This window comes from Amia ocellicauda, chromosome 11 (genome assembly GCF_036373705.1).
Source record: "Amia ocellicauda isolate fAmiCal2 chromosome 11, fAmiCal2.hap1, whole genome shotgun sequence".
In the NCBI taxonomy this organism is placed as follows: Eukaryota; Metazoa; Chordata; class Actinopteri; order Amiiformes; family Amiidae; genus Amia; species Amia ocellicauda.
Genome location: NC_089860.1, coordinates 27,686,372 through 27,704,241, shown reverse-complemented (window position 1 = coordinate 27,704,241; position 17,870 = coordinate 27,686,372). Strand labels below are relative to the sequence as shown.

The 17,870-nt window shown below is 39.9% G+C and overlaps 1 protein-coding gene across 1 annotated transcript in view; it reads left to right on the top strand.

Moving 5' to 3' along the window:
• Positions 1-17,870, top strand: part of csmd2 (CUB and Sushi multiple domains 2) — a 289,324-nt gene that overhangs the window by 150,159 nt on the left and 121,295 nt on the right. Inside the window, exons 6-9 of the mRNA XM_066717247.1 lie at positions 7,246-7,358; positions 12,351-12,428; positions 13,874-13,961; positions 17,515-17,639. Coding sequence (XP_066573344.1) covers positions 7,246-7,358; positions 12,351-12,428; positions 13,874-13,961; positions 17,515-17,639 — 404 coding nt within the window. The remainder of the gene's footprint in view (positions 1-7,245; positions 7,359-12,350; positions 12,429-13,873; positions 13,962-17,514; positions 17,640-17,870) is intronic.

Here is a 17,870-nt window from a genome sequence, read left to right as displayed (position 1 = left end):
CGTATTTCCTGAATATGTATTTTCATTCATAAACATCCATTGTAGGTCTTTCCTACACACTCCGAGTAATATTTGCAGTAACACCTTGGAGTCTGTATAAGAATTTGATCATTAACACTTCATTTTATGTTATCAATGCCTGTATTAAAACGAAAATAGTTTTCACAAACACTTTCAAAAATACTAGCGGTATGCAGACTTTAACAGTCACCATACAGTCTTTTTGCTGCCTTTAACTGAAGTGTTGTGATATTGCTTTTGTAGCCAATTTTCCTCATTGCCGGAAAGTTGCCAGAAAAGCTGAGCTCTTATGAGATCTCAAATTCAATTTCTGTCGTACTCCAAAGGTTTTTCCTATATAAATATAATAATATTGAGAAGAAGAAAAGGTGTACTGAACTTGCAATAATGCATTTAAGAGCACCCCATTCAGCTGAGAGGACTCTTTACCTCTGGCTGTGACAGCTGACACTTTATCCTGCTCAAATTGTTTCCTCGAATGGGGGGGTGGGGGGTGGTGGCAGAAGTGGTGGGGAGAATTAGCTTTTTATAGTGCCCTTAATGGCATATTTATGAAAAGCCTAATCTATAATGACATTTTTGATGCTCTTTCACTTATTAAGCTTATCGTAGGTAAAACCATTTCTTTGAATAATCGCTATACGTTATTAGCAGCTTATTGCTGCCTAAATTGCTCCATAATCCAAAGCGACATTTCATTTGTCTCTTTACAAAGAGGGTTGTCCCAGGCAGATAAGTTAAAAACTACATTACATATTTATATATAGATCTTTTAAGAACATAAGATTGAATCTTTAATGGGAACTGGCACTTTGACTTTCCCCCTCTTTTTAATCACTTAAAAAGTATATCAAATTTACATTTATCTGCCCCATTTGCATACATTTGGAAAATGGAATAATCAGATTGATGATCTTTCTCAAACCGAAAATGTAATTGTTGTGAAGTTCTAAACTGACAATTAACAAAAATGAAGGAACAAAAAATAACTATAAATCCTCAGTAGCGGAAAATGAGTTAGTATATGAAATGAAATCAAATTTGTAATATTATACTACGGTGTCCACTGTATTACCAAGAATAATGGACAAGCCAGTGGGTTGTAGCATGAGGACGTGTGCTGCTTGTGTTTGTTTTTGCAGTGACACTTTTTGGTGTGCTTGGTAGGTGCTGTGTGCACTGCAGCAGTGATACAATTTTAAGATAAGGCTTGGTAAATCTATCAGCAATATCCAATACAAACCCATAATGCCAGGAGTGTGAAGCAGTGGAGCTCAACTGTAGACATTGTATGTGCTGATCTCATAGAACAGCCCCAGGATGTTCCAGAACAGAGACCCCACACATGTGCCCTTGATACACAACCGTTGGAGCAATGGCACACTATTCCTGCAGCCATCTATCAAAGGGATTGTAGCAGTCACAAAAGACCAAGTGTGGGCCTGCACCCTACAACAGTGCATTGTGAATGGTCCGTTGTCTGTTGTTCCAGTGCCATTGGTTAAAGAGTGCATCCCTAACTCAGACCTCACCAAGACATTTGTATTCTGGCATATACCAAAAATAATTATAGAAGATTCTACATCACTAACCTGAATAACGGCTTTCCGTTAGTGAGTCAGTGAGTCAGTGAGTCCGTGAGTGATTGAGTGAGTGGCTCAGGGAGAGGTGTGATGCCAGAGGAGAGAGAAGGGGAAGGAGAGAAAAACAAAAGCAGGGGCAATTTACGCTTCTCTGATTTGACCTGTTGAAAGCGAGCCTTCAGCCTGATTGTCCCTTGATGTCTCTGATCGCAACAGTGATGTGACACCTGTAGTCCCAATGTCACATTGTCAGGACAGCCATGAATATAAAAATTGAAGTGAATTAATAAAAATGCAATTCCCGTTTAAATGTGCTTCATCTGTCCAAAGTCCGTTGTCATAAATCAAAGTTAATGTCATGTGACAAGGTGTCAGAACATGATGCAGCTTCCATTATTTGAGTGAACGCTGTTTAAAAAAAAGAGAGGAAGAAAAAAGAAGAAGCAGCAAAAAAGAAAAAGAAAAAAAGTAATTTCAGCAAAGGCCGGACTCTAAATGATTGATCCCCCGAAAGCATTCATCTTATTCTGAACAGCTCTGCTCCCATCATTTATTTTTTGAGTGCTTTTACTGAGTCATTTAAGTCAAACACTTGAATGTCTAATGGCAGAAAAATAAAATAAATAAAAAACAATGGGGGTGATGGGGATAGCTCAGACATGACACCACTGTTCTTGAGAATTAACTGTGGAAGGAGGTGCCATCTTCTTTTCACGTTCATCTTTGTCAGTCCCCATCAGCCTTCGTTGCATGTGTGTGGAAGGACTCTAGTTTCTACCAATAATTAACCGTCGGCCTGTCTGTGCAGGGCAGGAGAATAATGTGTGACCCGTTCTAGATCATTTCCGGTAGAATACGTATGGCTAGCAGAAAGGAACAACATTATTTTTACAAGGCAGGCACCACAGTCATATGTACGGTTTCCTAACCCAGTACATCACAACCTGTGTGAAAACATGGCTCCTTTTCTTCTCTTTCAATTACAGGGTCGTGGGTATTTTGGGCATTTCCTTAAGTGCATTTTTTAGGCTCTGTAGGCTGCATTCTCCTCTGTGTGAGATGTTAAATCACACTTAAAACATACCCCTGCTACCTGTCTCTTAGTCCCTGAATGTGCGTTCTGCTTAAAGGTCAGCTGTTTTTTAATTGTAGTATTTTTAACATTTATTTAGCATGGATTACTCCCAGGGGAAAACAAATTTGGGATTTAGTTGGTGAGCTACATCAGTTCTTAACTCAGGTGATTACAGCAAAAATGGTGCCCGTAGCCCATTTTAGTGTGCATAATATGACAATCTGAAAATCAAATTGAAGGCTCATTTAGGGTAAACATTGCATATTTCTAAAAAACACAGATATATATATATATATATATATATATATATATATATATATATATATATATATATAGGAGAGAGAGAGATAGAACGCACAAGAGATGAAGGCAGCAATCCTTTTTGTTATGCAACATTCTATCATTGATAGCAGGGCAATCGTGGCTTCCTTTTTCCCCTTTGTCTTTTGATCTCATCAAAGTGTTACATGTAGTTTTGAAGTGCAGTGTCGTTCAACTGCAAACCATGACATTACATAACATTTTGCCCCAAATAGAAAACTCCCTGACGCTGTGAGTTGCTTTTGTATATGGTTCTCTGGGGAGCATTTATTCTAATCAAATGCACTACACACATTTAATGTATTTTAGAAAGAAGAAAGAAAAAAGAAAGAATGTACCATCGACCCTCTGTATCACTGGCACCAATACAAGGTAGTGATTCAAATTGACTAGAGATGCACTAGTATAATCTTGGACCAGCTTGGAACTGCTTTGAATGCTTTGGCAAGCTCCGATGAGAGGGGGGCTCTTAATTGTGTTCTTCAGCGATAAAGCTGAAGAATCTCAACTCGGATAAATTACGGAAACCCCTTTCATTTACCTGAGTAAATTTCATCCAAGGGGCAGACTCAAAACTTCAAAGCAGGTTGGCACTCCTTCCACAGCAGAAAGCACATGTGCTTACAGAACAGCATGGGAGCTGAGTGGATGCATCAGATCAGTCGAGCTGCAGGTTTATCGCAGCTGTGCACAGGCCCCCGCCACAGCTGGAATTGCCAGTCTAACACGAGCAGGTACATCATCGCTCACTTCCACTCGGCAGGCCAACACAGCTCCTGCAAAACCAGCCCCGGACCCGAGGGCCGCACTAATGAGACGCTGCCCTTGTGTATACAGTGGTGGAAGGAGTACGTCTTGGCTTTATGGATGGATTTCGAATGGTGCCATTTTAATGCAATGCAGCTAATATACAACTGTATGGAAATGGAAACTCCCAAAATGTGGCCTTGTAGGGTAGTGCATTACAGCAAAGCAATAAGCACTCCCTAAATATGCATATTCATATCCTTCCATTGATTGATTCAATTAACAAATGTCCAACAACCTATTTTGTATAGCGTTCTTTAAGATGTAACTCAACATTTTCAATCTTGATTAATTCATAAGGTGTCTGGTTATTTCATTGAGAACTTGGTTGAGAACAAAACAGTAGACTCATTAGCTCTGCAAACCAAGGTTGCAAATCCCCTACCTAATCCCCAACCCCCATGTATTTGTCTGTAACTGAGTGAATAAGTGTATCTGTAACTGGGTCAACTGGGTCCAACAGGAAATGATGCCTTATGTCCATGTTGCCAAATCAATGCAGATTCTAATTACTCCTATGGTACCCATTTTAATTAGGTGTTCACGCTAATATGGTGTTAAAGTCTGTGCATGACCCTACAGGGAAGGGGGAGCGTGGCTGAGTAGTAAATGGGAGCTTTCCCACGAGAAGCTCCTGTCTCTCTGCTGGGATGCACAACAGTCGGAATAACTGTGGATCGTTATTGGCATCCTGCTCAGAAACTTGAACGGGTGAGATTGAAAAAAATAAAATAAGAAAGCTAGTTCCAAGTGTCCTGCCGATTGCGGTCTGTGTTGAAACAGGGACTTTGCCGAGTGGCTTGTCGTCACATTGGTCCATCAGTCGTTTCCTCGGCAGCCGTTAATGAAGACTTAATGACAATGCAGAGTCTGAAAGAGAGAGAGAGAGAGAGAGAGAGAGAGAGAAAAGACCAAACTGAAGGACCATCTCCACAGTTTACTCCGAGGACTAACAATGCCGTCTGAGGGCTCATTATCTGTGCTGGCTAGCGGTGATCCAGGAGTATCGCACTGGGGCCCGGACGCTTTCATTATTTTTATGGATATTTGCAAGGGAGCGAGTAATAGCCATGATTTAGATTTGTTCTTCTCAGAGCCACACTGAGCTGTAAAAGGCAGCAGCCATGGCGCTTTAATGCGTAGGAAAACAGGCCTGTAAATGCGACAGTCTTTTCTTACATTTGCAGCGCTGTTAAACACACTGACATTTAGAGCACCGGAGACACTTAGCAATTTGCCTTTCTCCATGGCTTCTCTAACTCAATTACCTCAGACCTCCATTACAACTTTTATTTATTTATTTAATTTGTATTTGTTGTGTGTGTTTGTTTCTTTGGTAAGTATTTCTGTCCTCTTCATTAAACCAGGTTCTTGCTTTTACATCGAGAATGATTTTCTCCGTCATGCACAGATGATGGTCAGAATGTCTCCTTAACATCTGTTGCGCAGCTGCATCTGCAAGAGGACAGTGTTATCAGCATATGTCAGGATTTTGCACCAGTATACCCAGCATATACCCACTTATTTGAGCATACGCACAGCATGTACATAATGTGCTCATCGGGATAACTGAACAACACATTTGTGTTTACTTTATCTGTGATTGTTGAGTCATGAGGCTATCCACAGGTTTAATGCTTGTTGCAGTCTTTTTGTATGTTCTGTGAAGCAGGGTAATCATTGGTTGCAGTGAATTATTGTGACAGCTTGCATCCATTAGAGTTGCAGGTACCTGGTAAATACAATTCGGAACATTAATGTTTTTATAGTTCTTTTTTGTAATACCAAATCGTGATCAGAGGAGCACAGAGCTTCAGCCCATATAGACTATAGCAACACTTACACCACTGGGTATATTGCAGAAAGAACCTGTACACATATTGTTAAGTCATTACTCCTCAAATCTGCTGTAGAAAAATGAAACCGTTAGTGTACTTTTTTCTTCTTCTTAATTCTTCATCAACTTTTTAATTTTCGGCTTCTGCTTCTTCTACCTTATTTTTCATTTTCTTTTAATATTTTCAGTGTAGCTTTGGCTGTGTGCTTTGGGTCATTGTAATGCTGATAGATTAATTTCCATCCCAGTTTCAGCTTTCTTGCAGAGGGTGACAGGTTTTCCTCAAGGACTTTTCTTTGGTTTGCTCTATTAATGACTGCTTCACAGTAGGGATGGTGTTCTTTGGGTGATGAACTGTGTTGGGATTGTGTCAAACATATCACTTTGCATATAGGTCAGAAAGGTCCATTTTAGTTTCGTCAGACCACAAAACCTTTTGCCACATGGCTACAGAATCTCCTGGATTCAAGGTGGGCTTTCTTGAGTTATGGCTTCCTTCTTGCCACCCTACCATTAGGCCAGCTTTGTGGAGTGCTTGTGATATTGTGGACATTTCTATATATTTTTTTTGTTGTGGAGTAGGATATGTATATACATTAAAATAAATACATATATTTATATTGAAATGGAATATGAAAATATAATGTATGTATTATTTATATACTTTTGCACACATTTTATTTCCAGGCTATAAGGTAAGAAAAGATTAACATTTTGAAAGGAGGTGTAGCCTTTCTAGGCACTGTATAATTGGTTTAATTAGGTAATTGTTCAGTGTTTTAGAAACTGCAGACTTTAAACCATACTTTTGGGAATGCTAAAATGGCAATCAAGCGAGAAGCCTGGTGCACAGTGGGAGAGACGATATTCTGAGGTATCTGTCCACAAAGAGATTACTTTGTTTCGTTTTAACAACTAATGAAGTGCTTTCTAAGCAGCTTTGAAGATTATCATACAGATTAACAGACTGGAATACACTTTCCATGACACACTGGAATACATATTATGATCACAGAGAAGGAACTGGTTTAGCAACACTTATTTTAAAATTTTCACTCAATGAAATAACTATTGTATATCAGCAACACTTAATCATTCAAATTGCAATATTTCTCATTTCTTAAATATCCAAATTAAAAGTTCAGATATTTATCAAACTTTCCTAATAGGTTGGCCAGGAGCTTGATAAGGATGCAGGAAGGGACTCAAACCATGAGTGTGACTGAAAGGCGAGGATGACGGTCCGATGATGCAAGGTTCCTTAATTAATTTCATATGCAGTATTTTATGTAAACATAATACGAGCACACATTATTGTGGTACGTTCCTCATTGGTGGATCATACATGGGATAGATACATGGCCTGCTGATTGGCTGCTCATCAAGTAGCTGTAATAGGATGTACAATCTCATGTCCTCTTTGATCATGAGATGTGGTGAGGGGTGGTTGGCACTTTCCAGAACAGATTAATAGTTTTCAATTTTGTGAGAAATTTTGTATGTCTTTATAAAGGGTGTACATTTGCTTGTCCACAATGACATGCGCCATGTTTGTACAGTCTGCACTTGTTAATGGTCTGCCTCCTCTTCCTCTCTTGCAGGTTCTCTGGTCCCAATCTGCCCTCTCCAGTCATCAGCAGTAAGAACTGGCTGAGGCTTCACTTCACTTCTGACGGAAACCACAAGCTACGGGGCTTTAGTGCACAGTACCAGGGTGAGTCACAAGGTGTTGGTCAGCTGGATCACAAAGCTTTCATTATACTTTATATGAAAAGGGAGCTTTAAAGTAAACCTTTATTCAGCAAATATTTCCCATTCAACCCAGCAACAAGGTATGAGTGATACGTGTTGGGTGCAGAGTTGAGATCAGTTGAGATACTGTTACTTGAGTATTGTTAGCATTAGGTAGATGGATTACATGAAAAGTTTCCAACTGTCCACAAGGTCCCTCTATAGAGAGAACTTCCAAGCTGCTGCAGGACCACTTTTTCTCTGCACCATATTTGGTAATTGTATTGGAAATCTGGTAGCATATTTGCATAACTTTGGTTGTAAGTTTGCAAAGTATTAGTGTCCTTGTAATCAGGGGGCCTAGCCACGAAGTGGCTGGACCACCTTTTGTAATTGTTCAGATTATTATTATTATTCTGCCATATATTTCAAATGGCCATAAAATGAAAACTGCTATAAAGAAACTCACTAAACTTGGTATGCTGGTAGATGCCTATATGGTGTTGTCCCTCAAGACATTTGGAGGTCATACATCATATGGTGTGGTGCCATGGATTAAGTGACAATTATAAGACAATATTCAAAACTCTTCTCCTTCCAAACCGCTAATGGGACAGATATGAAACTTGGTGCATGGCAGTTCATGTTATGAGCTATATTCAGATTTGAAAATGTAAATTAATTTAAAAAGATTTATAAAACTAAATGTACTTTTACAAACTTTATCTAATCTACATCTTACCACACTGAAGGTACAGCTGCTCTTGAGACAGAGCACATGCTCTATCAATCACAGACAATGCCACCACTTGGAGGGACTTCTAGTCCAGACCACATACTCTGAAACTCAACCATCATTCCCAGCTTGCAGGGGGATTCGATTACAGGTGTTGACATATACAAAATACGAGTACATTTATGAAGCGACACATCTTATACATTCATGTGGACCTGAAAAAGAGAGGGAGCTATACTACCAATACAAATTTAATTAATAGTAATCGTTAAAAATATTGAAATAGTTAACAATTTAATATTGTCTATGTATTCATTGTAAGAATACAAAATACTTCAGTTAATGTATTGTATTGCAGGGTACAAAAAATATCTTGTGATATATATGAATAACATATCACACTCATATTATAAATGGTGACTCATATTACAAACGATGAAGTTATGCTCCAATTACTCCCTTCTCACAGGCATAGGATAGTTTGGTGACACACTGGCTAAGTTGCATATGGCACAGACGTTAAGGTCACTGCACTGTGGCACAGGAGACCTGTGTCTGAGTCCCGCCATGGCCAGAACCCAAAAGTATGTTCAACATGATATATCCTTATAGATATGTTTGGCTGCATATAACTATATTAGTTTCAGTATTCATGTACTAGCATTATCTGAAGGCATACTATGAAGCCTGGGCCATTTAGTGTTGCAGTTAGATCACTGCACTGTGGCATGTGAGTCTCATCATGGCTGAAACCCTAAAGTATGTTAAATAAGCCATATCCCTACACATATGCTTGGCCCCCTACATTGCTGCTTGCAGCTATATCTGTAATTATAATTCTATTGTACAACACCACTGCTAGTCTAAGGCCTGATACCAGGAAGTCTGAGTAGGACCTTTAAAACATCATGCCCACACTGGCCCTCTGTGCATTTCAGTTCAAACTAGAGGTCTGCATCTATTAATAGCAAGCTCCCTTTGCAATATAAGAGGAAAACCTGTTCTATCAGGCAGATGTTGTCTCTCGAGCCATCCAAAGCCAATTTGTGTAATCATATGATTCTAGCATAGGTAAGCACAGTGCATTACACCTGCCTGGGAGCCATCATTTGTTATCTCTGAACCCATCTGGAAAATAAAAATACAAGCAATCTAAATAGTAAGAAACAGAGACATGCACAAGGCAGAAGATAAAACACATATACAACTCCCAGAGTTATGTACACATTTTCTTTAAAAAACAAATAGCTTTATCTAATTTTGAGTTTTGTGAAACACCAAGGAAGGTCACTGAAATGTTTTAAATGTGTTTGGTATCAGGACCTAGTAGCAAAGGTTTGATACCAAATGTCTTCCCCATATTTACTTCAAACACAGTGCTAATGAATATGCCTAGGCAGGAATGTACTGCACGATACCTGAATGGATGTATTCAGCTCCCTGCTCTTGTTCTTCACATTTGTCTTATTCCAGATCTTTGCTTGAGGTATGTATAAGAACCAATACTCTGTGGTCATTTTCAGCCTTCGGATCTGTGCTTATGGGGAGGTCTTATGAACTACCAAGTGTATCTTTAAAACTCCTAAATGGCAGGGGAGAGCTTCTTACCCTTGGTGAGAAGTCAGGAATGTGAAAATGAGAAATGCTCTCAATTCTTCGTCAGCCACTGCACAATTGTACAATGGATTGGAGAAGCTTAAGGTCAAAGTAAAGGGATGAGCTAAGAAGATAAGAAAAACAAACAAAAAATAACTCCCACAGTACAAGGATCTCACCTCCCAAACGGGAGGGATCCTAAATGGAGAGGACACTTAACAAGAATATAGGATTACAGGTTCTGTGTGAAATAAATACATACCAAAAAAGTAATAGGGCTAAGCACTTAATTAAATTTCATATTGATTTCCTAACGCTAAGGGATAACCCGTTTCACCGGGACATGCTCTTAGCATAACAAGAAACTTAGACCCATCTCTACCTCAACCATTTTCCTGAAGGAGATTACGAGATGAGAGATAAAGGGTTTTCTTCCTTGATGTGGAAGGATCCACCTGGTTCCTAGACTGTTGCTTTTCACGGCACACAGCTTCTGACATCTGGAGAGCGGTTGAATTACTGCTTCTATAAGACCTCGGTAGGCTGATCTCTTAAGCCAAGGGCGACTGAGCTTGGCGAATCTTGAGTTCTTAATCTGTGGGCTATCAGCACGGCAGCGCTTTTTGAAGAGGTGTTTGTCCCAATTTTGGTTCCCCGGTGGATTTGTTATTTTACTGGGAGTTGTGCACATCTCTCTGTCTGCTTCCAACAAAATACAAGGAGTTTACAGAGAAATACAACAATCCCAACCCCCAAATTAGCATCATATCCACAGTTATGCTTTCAAACAGCTAATATTTGGGGCAAGAAACATAAACCGTCACCTTGATATTAATTATGTTGTTTCAACAGGGTGCCTAATTTTATTGTATTTTTGAATTATTACCTACAGACAGGAAAGGACATTTCGGTTAAATTAGTATGACTTTACGTTTTTTAAATAAAATACTCACATGTGTTCATTATTATTTTGTTAGGCCTCATTAGTACAATCTTTTGTATACATCCAGTGTTGTAAATGTTTTGGTGACACATCCGTTTTTGCTTCTAGAATTCTTAATTATGCTTAAATGATTGCATCTGTTACCGCTGACAAACATTTTTAAAACCATATATATTACCACATTTTTTTTCCCATCATCTCGTGTTCAGATAATGCTTTGGCAGAATATCATTGATACATTTGGCCTATTATCACAGTACCCCTTGAGCTCTATGTCAAAAACAATGTTCTGATTCTTTTCATCCTGGATTAAGTTAAATCATCCCCACAATTTTTTATTTAGTTATTTATTTTTGAAACCAATAGTCTGTTCCTGGAATGCTGTGTACTGTACTGTAGCTGTGATTACTCAAACAGCAAGTGCTGGAGCTGTGTTTACTCAAAGAGCAAGCCATTCTGTGGGTCAATGTGCAGCACGGCTCCGTGTATGTTATACCTATCAATAGCCAACTATATTAACACTATATGATGATATATCAAAGCAATGGAACAAGCCCTGCTCGGCCAGTGATGGGTCATTCCAAAGGTCGTGTGCTTTGCAGATTGGTTTGTGTGACTGCCAGTATGTATTGTGATATTTTGGACACTGCCAACAATTATGTTTTTTGTGTGTGTTCTTCTTACAATGCAACCGTGTTCATCTCCTGACACAGACTGGAAACGCACAATGTGTCAAGCAAAATAACACAGCAAATATAAAATGGTCTGCTCACAGTCCTGGTCTCAGTCCCATAGCACACCTGTGGGATAGACTAAAGTGGGGAATCAATGCGAGATTAACAGAGAACAGCTTCTGTCTATACACTGGGAGGAATGGCATATAATTCACTCCAGTTTTAGTGTGCCATGATCAAAATAAACAGACAGATCGTAACCAAAACCCTATCTCTTATTTGAGCCTAAACTAAACATATAAACAGGTCTCTCTCTAAACACGCAACTAATGAAAAGCACAAACACAACAAACAGCAACCACTCTGAATCGAAATCTCAAAGCATAGCCAAAGTCCATAAACACAATCCTTACTGTTGTCTTCTCTACACACTACACTCTTCTCTCAGCCAACCGCTTCCTGTTTTATTGAGGAGGGGAGCCAATAATCGAGCTCCCGGTAAATCGCCCCCATCTGGGTTCGGGGAGTGCCAGTCCCTTACTGTGCCCCCCGGCACTGCATCATAATATAGATAAATATACAAACACACACACATATATATATATCTATAAAAAAGGTCCTGTCTTAGATAGCCTTCAGTGATTGTTATCACAATGAACTGCTTCCAGCCCCTTATGGCTTATCTTGTATTTGCTTATTATATTAGTTTAAAACACTGAGGAGACCTGCAAGGGCAGACTGCTATGGGACAAGATACAGAACATATATACACAGACATTAACCACAGAGTTATCGATGGCTGTTGAGATTGTGTGGAGTGTTTAAATATAGACTGTTCGGGTTTCTAAACAAATACGCTGTGCTATGTTTAAACACAGCTTGGCAGATGTCTGAATTGGTGCTGTTCGTAGTGTTTAAATGTGCCATTTCCAGTTGACTGCAACAGCAACATGTTCGTTTTTATTCAGCCACTCACTGCTGTCCTGTTTGTGTGTGTGTGTTTGTCTGTCTGTGTTTTAATTGCAGTGAAGAAAATGACAGAGCTGAAGTCCCGTGGAGTGAAACTGCTCCCTAGCAAAGACAACCACCAAAAAATCTCTGTCTGTAAGTTTTCACTTTTTAATTGCCCTTTGTGTGCTGCCAAATGTGATGCATGTTGGGAGATTATAAAGGGGCTCTTTTCCTATTTGGTAGCTTATCTTTTTTTTTTTTTTTAATTATTATTTTTATTTATGACACTTTTTTCCAATTGTGGCTGAATGTTGCCAGTTTAGATGGAATTTAAAAATATATATTTTGTATTGTAAGAATATGGGATAATGCCAAGTACATCATCTTGTTTAAACTTTTTCTCTGTGTCTATACTGTTACTGTGTTTTTTTACTTGTAAAGCACTTTGGAGACAATTTGCTCATAAAGGCACTATATAGCATGATGTTTATTGTTATTATCATCAATATCATATCATTCTCATCCTCGGGGATGGAATCCTCAACCTCCCCAGATGTACAGGACAAAATCCACTAGCTTTGAACTACAAACACTTTAGAAAAAAGAACCTGTCCCATTCAACAGGGACGGTTTCTGAATTCGGAAGTTACCGATCACGATAAGGCTAATCCATCTAATACAAGGAGCTTGCATGATTGTTTGATAAAAGAGTGTGGCTGCACAGATAAAAAATGTGCTGGTTATTGTTGGTCGGGCGGAGAGCTGCGGACAGGCATCCGAACGTGTGCTAATTGCTTACTGAGCCAATTCTGTTTGGAAGAAAGGATCCCATTCAGCGCCAGACTCATGATTAATATGAGGCAGCTGTGTTATTTACATTTCTATTACTTTAAGATCATTGTACGAAAATGTCACATTTTCATGCAGGCTGCCCAGGGAGATGCCAGTGAAATTGAGTTACATGAATCCCCAACCTCCCTCGATAAAGCTGCCCTTTTGTCCTGTATTAATATGCATGAGATCCGTATTTATGTGACTTTCCAATCAACATATGACAGATTTCATTTACAGGGCCTTGTCAGCCTTCAACGCGGGCCTGTCGTTGAGCTGCCTCTTGGAGCCGCCCCGTGCTGACCTGGGGTCGGCTTCTCCTCCAGTTTAGTTGTGTTAAATACCTCCAGTTACCTGAGGCCCATCCATTCAGAGGGCTGGGCAGTGGAGGTATTCTTAATTTACAGCTACTGGAAGAGCAGGCATATTGGTGGAATATGGAAACATGCCACAGTGCACTCGACTTTGACACAGATGGCTTCCAAGTGACTCAGATGGCCTGTGTAACAGAGATGCAGCTCGTAATCAAAGGCATAGGATGCCTGCTTCTGTGCCACTCTTCTGCAGGGCTTTGAGCCAACCAGTACTGTATTCACTTGATCCCTTCATTAAGGTCCTGGAAGCTGGAGATTAGGTGTAAATTCAGAATACCTAAGGTGTGTTTGTATCAGCCCTTTGGCAGACGGGGCTCAGCGACCGTCTCCCTCTCCCAGTTTCCACGCTCTTACTGTGCAGCTCAGTCATTCGTGCTCTGTCTCCATCCACAGTGTCACAGATGGGGGTTGCTCAGGGACACAACATGTGTCCAGACCCGGGGATCCCAGAGCGGGGCAAGAGAAAAGGATCAGACTTCCGGTAAGTCTTCATACCCTCCTACTGATATGCACTATAACTTTGCATCTTTCTCATCCCCAAGGCAGTGCAAGTATTGTGCCACCGCACCTTGTGTTTGCAGTTGAGCAAAAGCTGTATCCCTGACCACAAATTAAATGGAACCCTTGATTTAACTTCCCATACAAACTGGAATTAAAATGAAAAGGGTGCCACGCAGAGTTAGTAATATTGTTCCCAGGAAATACAATCTTTCATTAATGTCAAAGTTGTGTCAGGCTCAGGCTATTGTGAAGGCTAAAATGCAGTGTATTCAACTGCTTGTTTTATGTAATTTCAGTAGTGTTAATCATGAAATCTAAACTGCCGTATTTCTCTTTAACACTGCACCTACATTTTTTGTGTTCTTTTATAGCATGATGGTTGTTATTTTGAGACCGTAACTAAACTGCTCTCCTCTCTAATACAATCTGAAATAGATCAGTTGTTAAAAAATACAACAGCAACCTGTATTGATGAGCAAATAAACATAAACCAAATGTATAAGCAAGACTATATTCAAGTCGACATTGGAGAGTAAGATAGATAAGCGTGGGGGCTTCAGTCCGTACTGCCCTTTCCACTGGCAGGTTTCTTAAGGATGCACTGTAAACATTTGCTCTGTTTTTTTAAAGGTCACATTGAGTCAGCAGCTTAGACAAACACAGGAGTGTTTGCCCAGCGACTTAGATCAGACTCCATTTAATTGACGCTACTGTCATATCATTAAAATACTTTTAATTTGCCTACTATTTATATTTCATTGTGAATATATTAGCAAGCCCAGGGGGCCCTGAGGGAAGGTCTTTGAGTTAGCCTTGCCAATGCAGTTTTCCACACTGCATTTTGTAGAATTGTGAGACAATTGTTAAACGTCATAACTGCTTTAAGAGCACTGTAATCTCCACAACCCTGACAGCTGGTGGAAAATGAACAAAATCACTCATTCTACCTTGACACCCTGCAAATCCACCCCAATATGCTCTAATCCTGACTTCCTGATTAATAAAACGCCAATAGTCTTCAGCATTTGGAAAAGGAAATGTATCACACATTTACATCATATATTTGAAAATAATAACCTCCTCGCGTTCAATGATTTGGAACAGAAGTTTGGTATTGGTAAAGAACAATATCTCCAGTATCTCCAATTAAAAAATGCTATCAAATCAAAAATGTATATAATCAATAACAATCTACAACCCCTCCCCCCGCCTTTTATGGAAACAATAGACAAATTAAACCTCTCCAAGAAACCATTATCAAAATTATATAATCTCTTATCCAAAAATGACTCATCAATATCCCTTCCAACTGGCGACTGGGAAAAAGATTTAGCAATCCACACTGATACCAGCTTCTGCACACAAATCTGTAAGAATATATTTACAATGAGTAATAACACCCTCACACAACTGATCCAATACAAAGTAAGTGACAGAACGCACATTACCCAGCACAATTACTTTCATGCCTTTTGGCTCTGTCCACTGACTCAACACTTCTGGTAAGAAGTGATAAACAAAACATCTTTCTTGCACTGCAGCATCCCGCTCTCTCCAACCGCATGTCTACTCATAGACCTAACCACACTCAACCTCCCTGAACAAAACCCCACTCAAGTTCTCAAAGCATTAACTATTGCCAAGAAGACTATACTCCTGAACTTGAAAAGCAGAAGCAAATTAGCATCACACAATGGCTAAACCTGTTATCAGATTATATTACACAGGAAAAAAAGACAAAAAAAAGAAATGTGAGACATGGAGTTTGTGGGTATCCACTAGGCAGACATGGCGTAGCAGTTAGTGTTAATTCTCAGTAGGCCACTTGGGGGTTGTGTGTAATGAGGCCTGCAGTACTAATGCATTTACTAGGCGGGTGCCCTAAATTTAGTTGTGGAGGCCCAGAAATGCAAGCTCCAATCTATCACTTCTTAAAGACATGAGGAAGAAATGGCTGTACTGACCAATAGTAACTTTTTTGATGATCTCAGCATGGAAAAAACAAACAATCAAAAAGCAACCATTTAGCTAAATATTTGCCATGTATCTTGTTTTGCACATGTTGAACTACTCCATATCCTGTCTCAATATCAAGAAAGACAGAGTCAGATACCGATTTTCTTTGAGTTGTGTAACCTTGCTTGTGTCACCATGCTCAGGTTAGTCATATCTTTAAGCCACTACATTGCAAGCATTCCCAGTGTGAACACATTCCGGCTTTTGCTCCTGGCCCCTACAGCTCCAGGACAGTCTCTCTCAGCGGATTGTTCCTCACTCATCCAGGGATTCTGTGGAGCACAGAGCAATCTGTGTTTGAGATTGAACTTGAAATTAAACTACCACTGAGCAGAAGAAAACAGCTGATTTTTTTCAATTTTTGTCGTGTCTCCAGCCACTGTCTGCCTTCCTCTTGTTTCTATTTAAACCCTCATTTTCTTTCTTTCTTTCTTGAGCATGATTTTAGTTTCAGTTTGAACTCGGAGAAGAAGAATTAAAAAATCAGTTGAAAGCAAAGCAAATGTACCATCCAAACTACCAGGCTGGGGATATACAGAGATGTAGTGTAAAATGTAAATGTTGAAGTGTCTGGGTAAAATGCTGTATTGGAACAAGAATTGTGTGTGTGTGGGTTAATATGTGATAAACAGCATGCTGTTGAAAGAAAAGTATTTGATCAATGCATACTACCAGTGCTCACTTATGATCGAGAACCCTGGTCACTTGAAAATGAAATGAAAACGATACAGAAACTGTGGACGACACAAAGAAGCATGGAAAGGACAAAGGCAGCTATTGAATGCATACCAAGAGATTAAAAAAGCTCTAGAGGATGACCATTTAAAAGTTGGGAAGATAAAATCATAAACTTGGCAGGCATGACATGGAAAGAGAAGCTGTAGATCAAAGCAAGTGGAAACATCTTGGGGAGGCCTTCATCAAGCAATGGATCAGTATAGCCTGATGGTGATGGTGATGATATATCGTGACAGCGTGTGAGGAGTGGTACACAAAGGGAGGTACTTTAGGACCGTACTGTTTCCCCATCTTCCCTTCTACACTCACCTGTCGGGCCGAATCAAAAACACACACCTGTGCGGCATCAAGCTCCGGCATAAAAGCTCGCCGACGACAACACTCATCGCAAAGTACCTGAGGGGAAAAACACGGAGGGTGAATAGGAGGGCAAGAAACGAGGGAGCAAGTTGATGAGAGGAGAGAAATTAAAGTGACTGACTGACTCCATGGAATACGATCCCTTTCTGGTGGACAACTCCCCCAAGGAAAACGAACACAGAACAGACTCTTAAAGACGACACTGCCAAATCCTCTTAAACGACCCCGTATTACAGCAAGCCAAGCCCACGCCATGCCACAATATATAAATATATATAGATGTATTTATTCAGAATGCACACCCTTAAACCATAAACCATGACAGAAAAGTAATGTGGTTAATTCTCATTTAACAAGTCAAATTTTCCCTCTCTCTTTTTCTCCCTTTCTCCCTCTCCCTCTCTCTCTCTCTCTTCCAGGCGGGGCTCCACTGTGCATTTCTCCTGCGATGAGGGGTACGAGTTGCAGGGCTCCAAGAGCATTACCTGTCTGCGTGTGACAGACAGCTACGTGGGCTGGAGTGACGACCGGCCGCTCTGCAGGGGTAAGGAAATAGTTAAATTCTCAATTAGCGTGAGGCGTGAGCTATGATGTGAGATGTAGAAGACAATGTTCTGAGAGACTACATGCAAATGTTCTTTTCTCAGACATAAGATGTTATTCTGCTTACAAATTAAACGATTTCCAAGCACTTTGCAGTCATGCTTGCGTCTAAAACCCACCTAAAGGGACGAGGAGCAGAGAGGCAGAAAATCTGCCTGTGGCCTGACTGTCT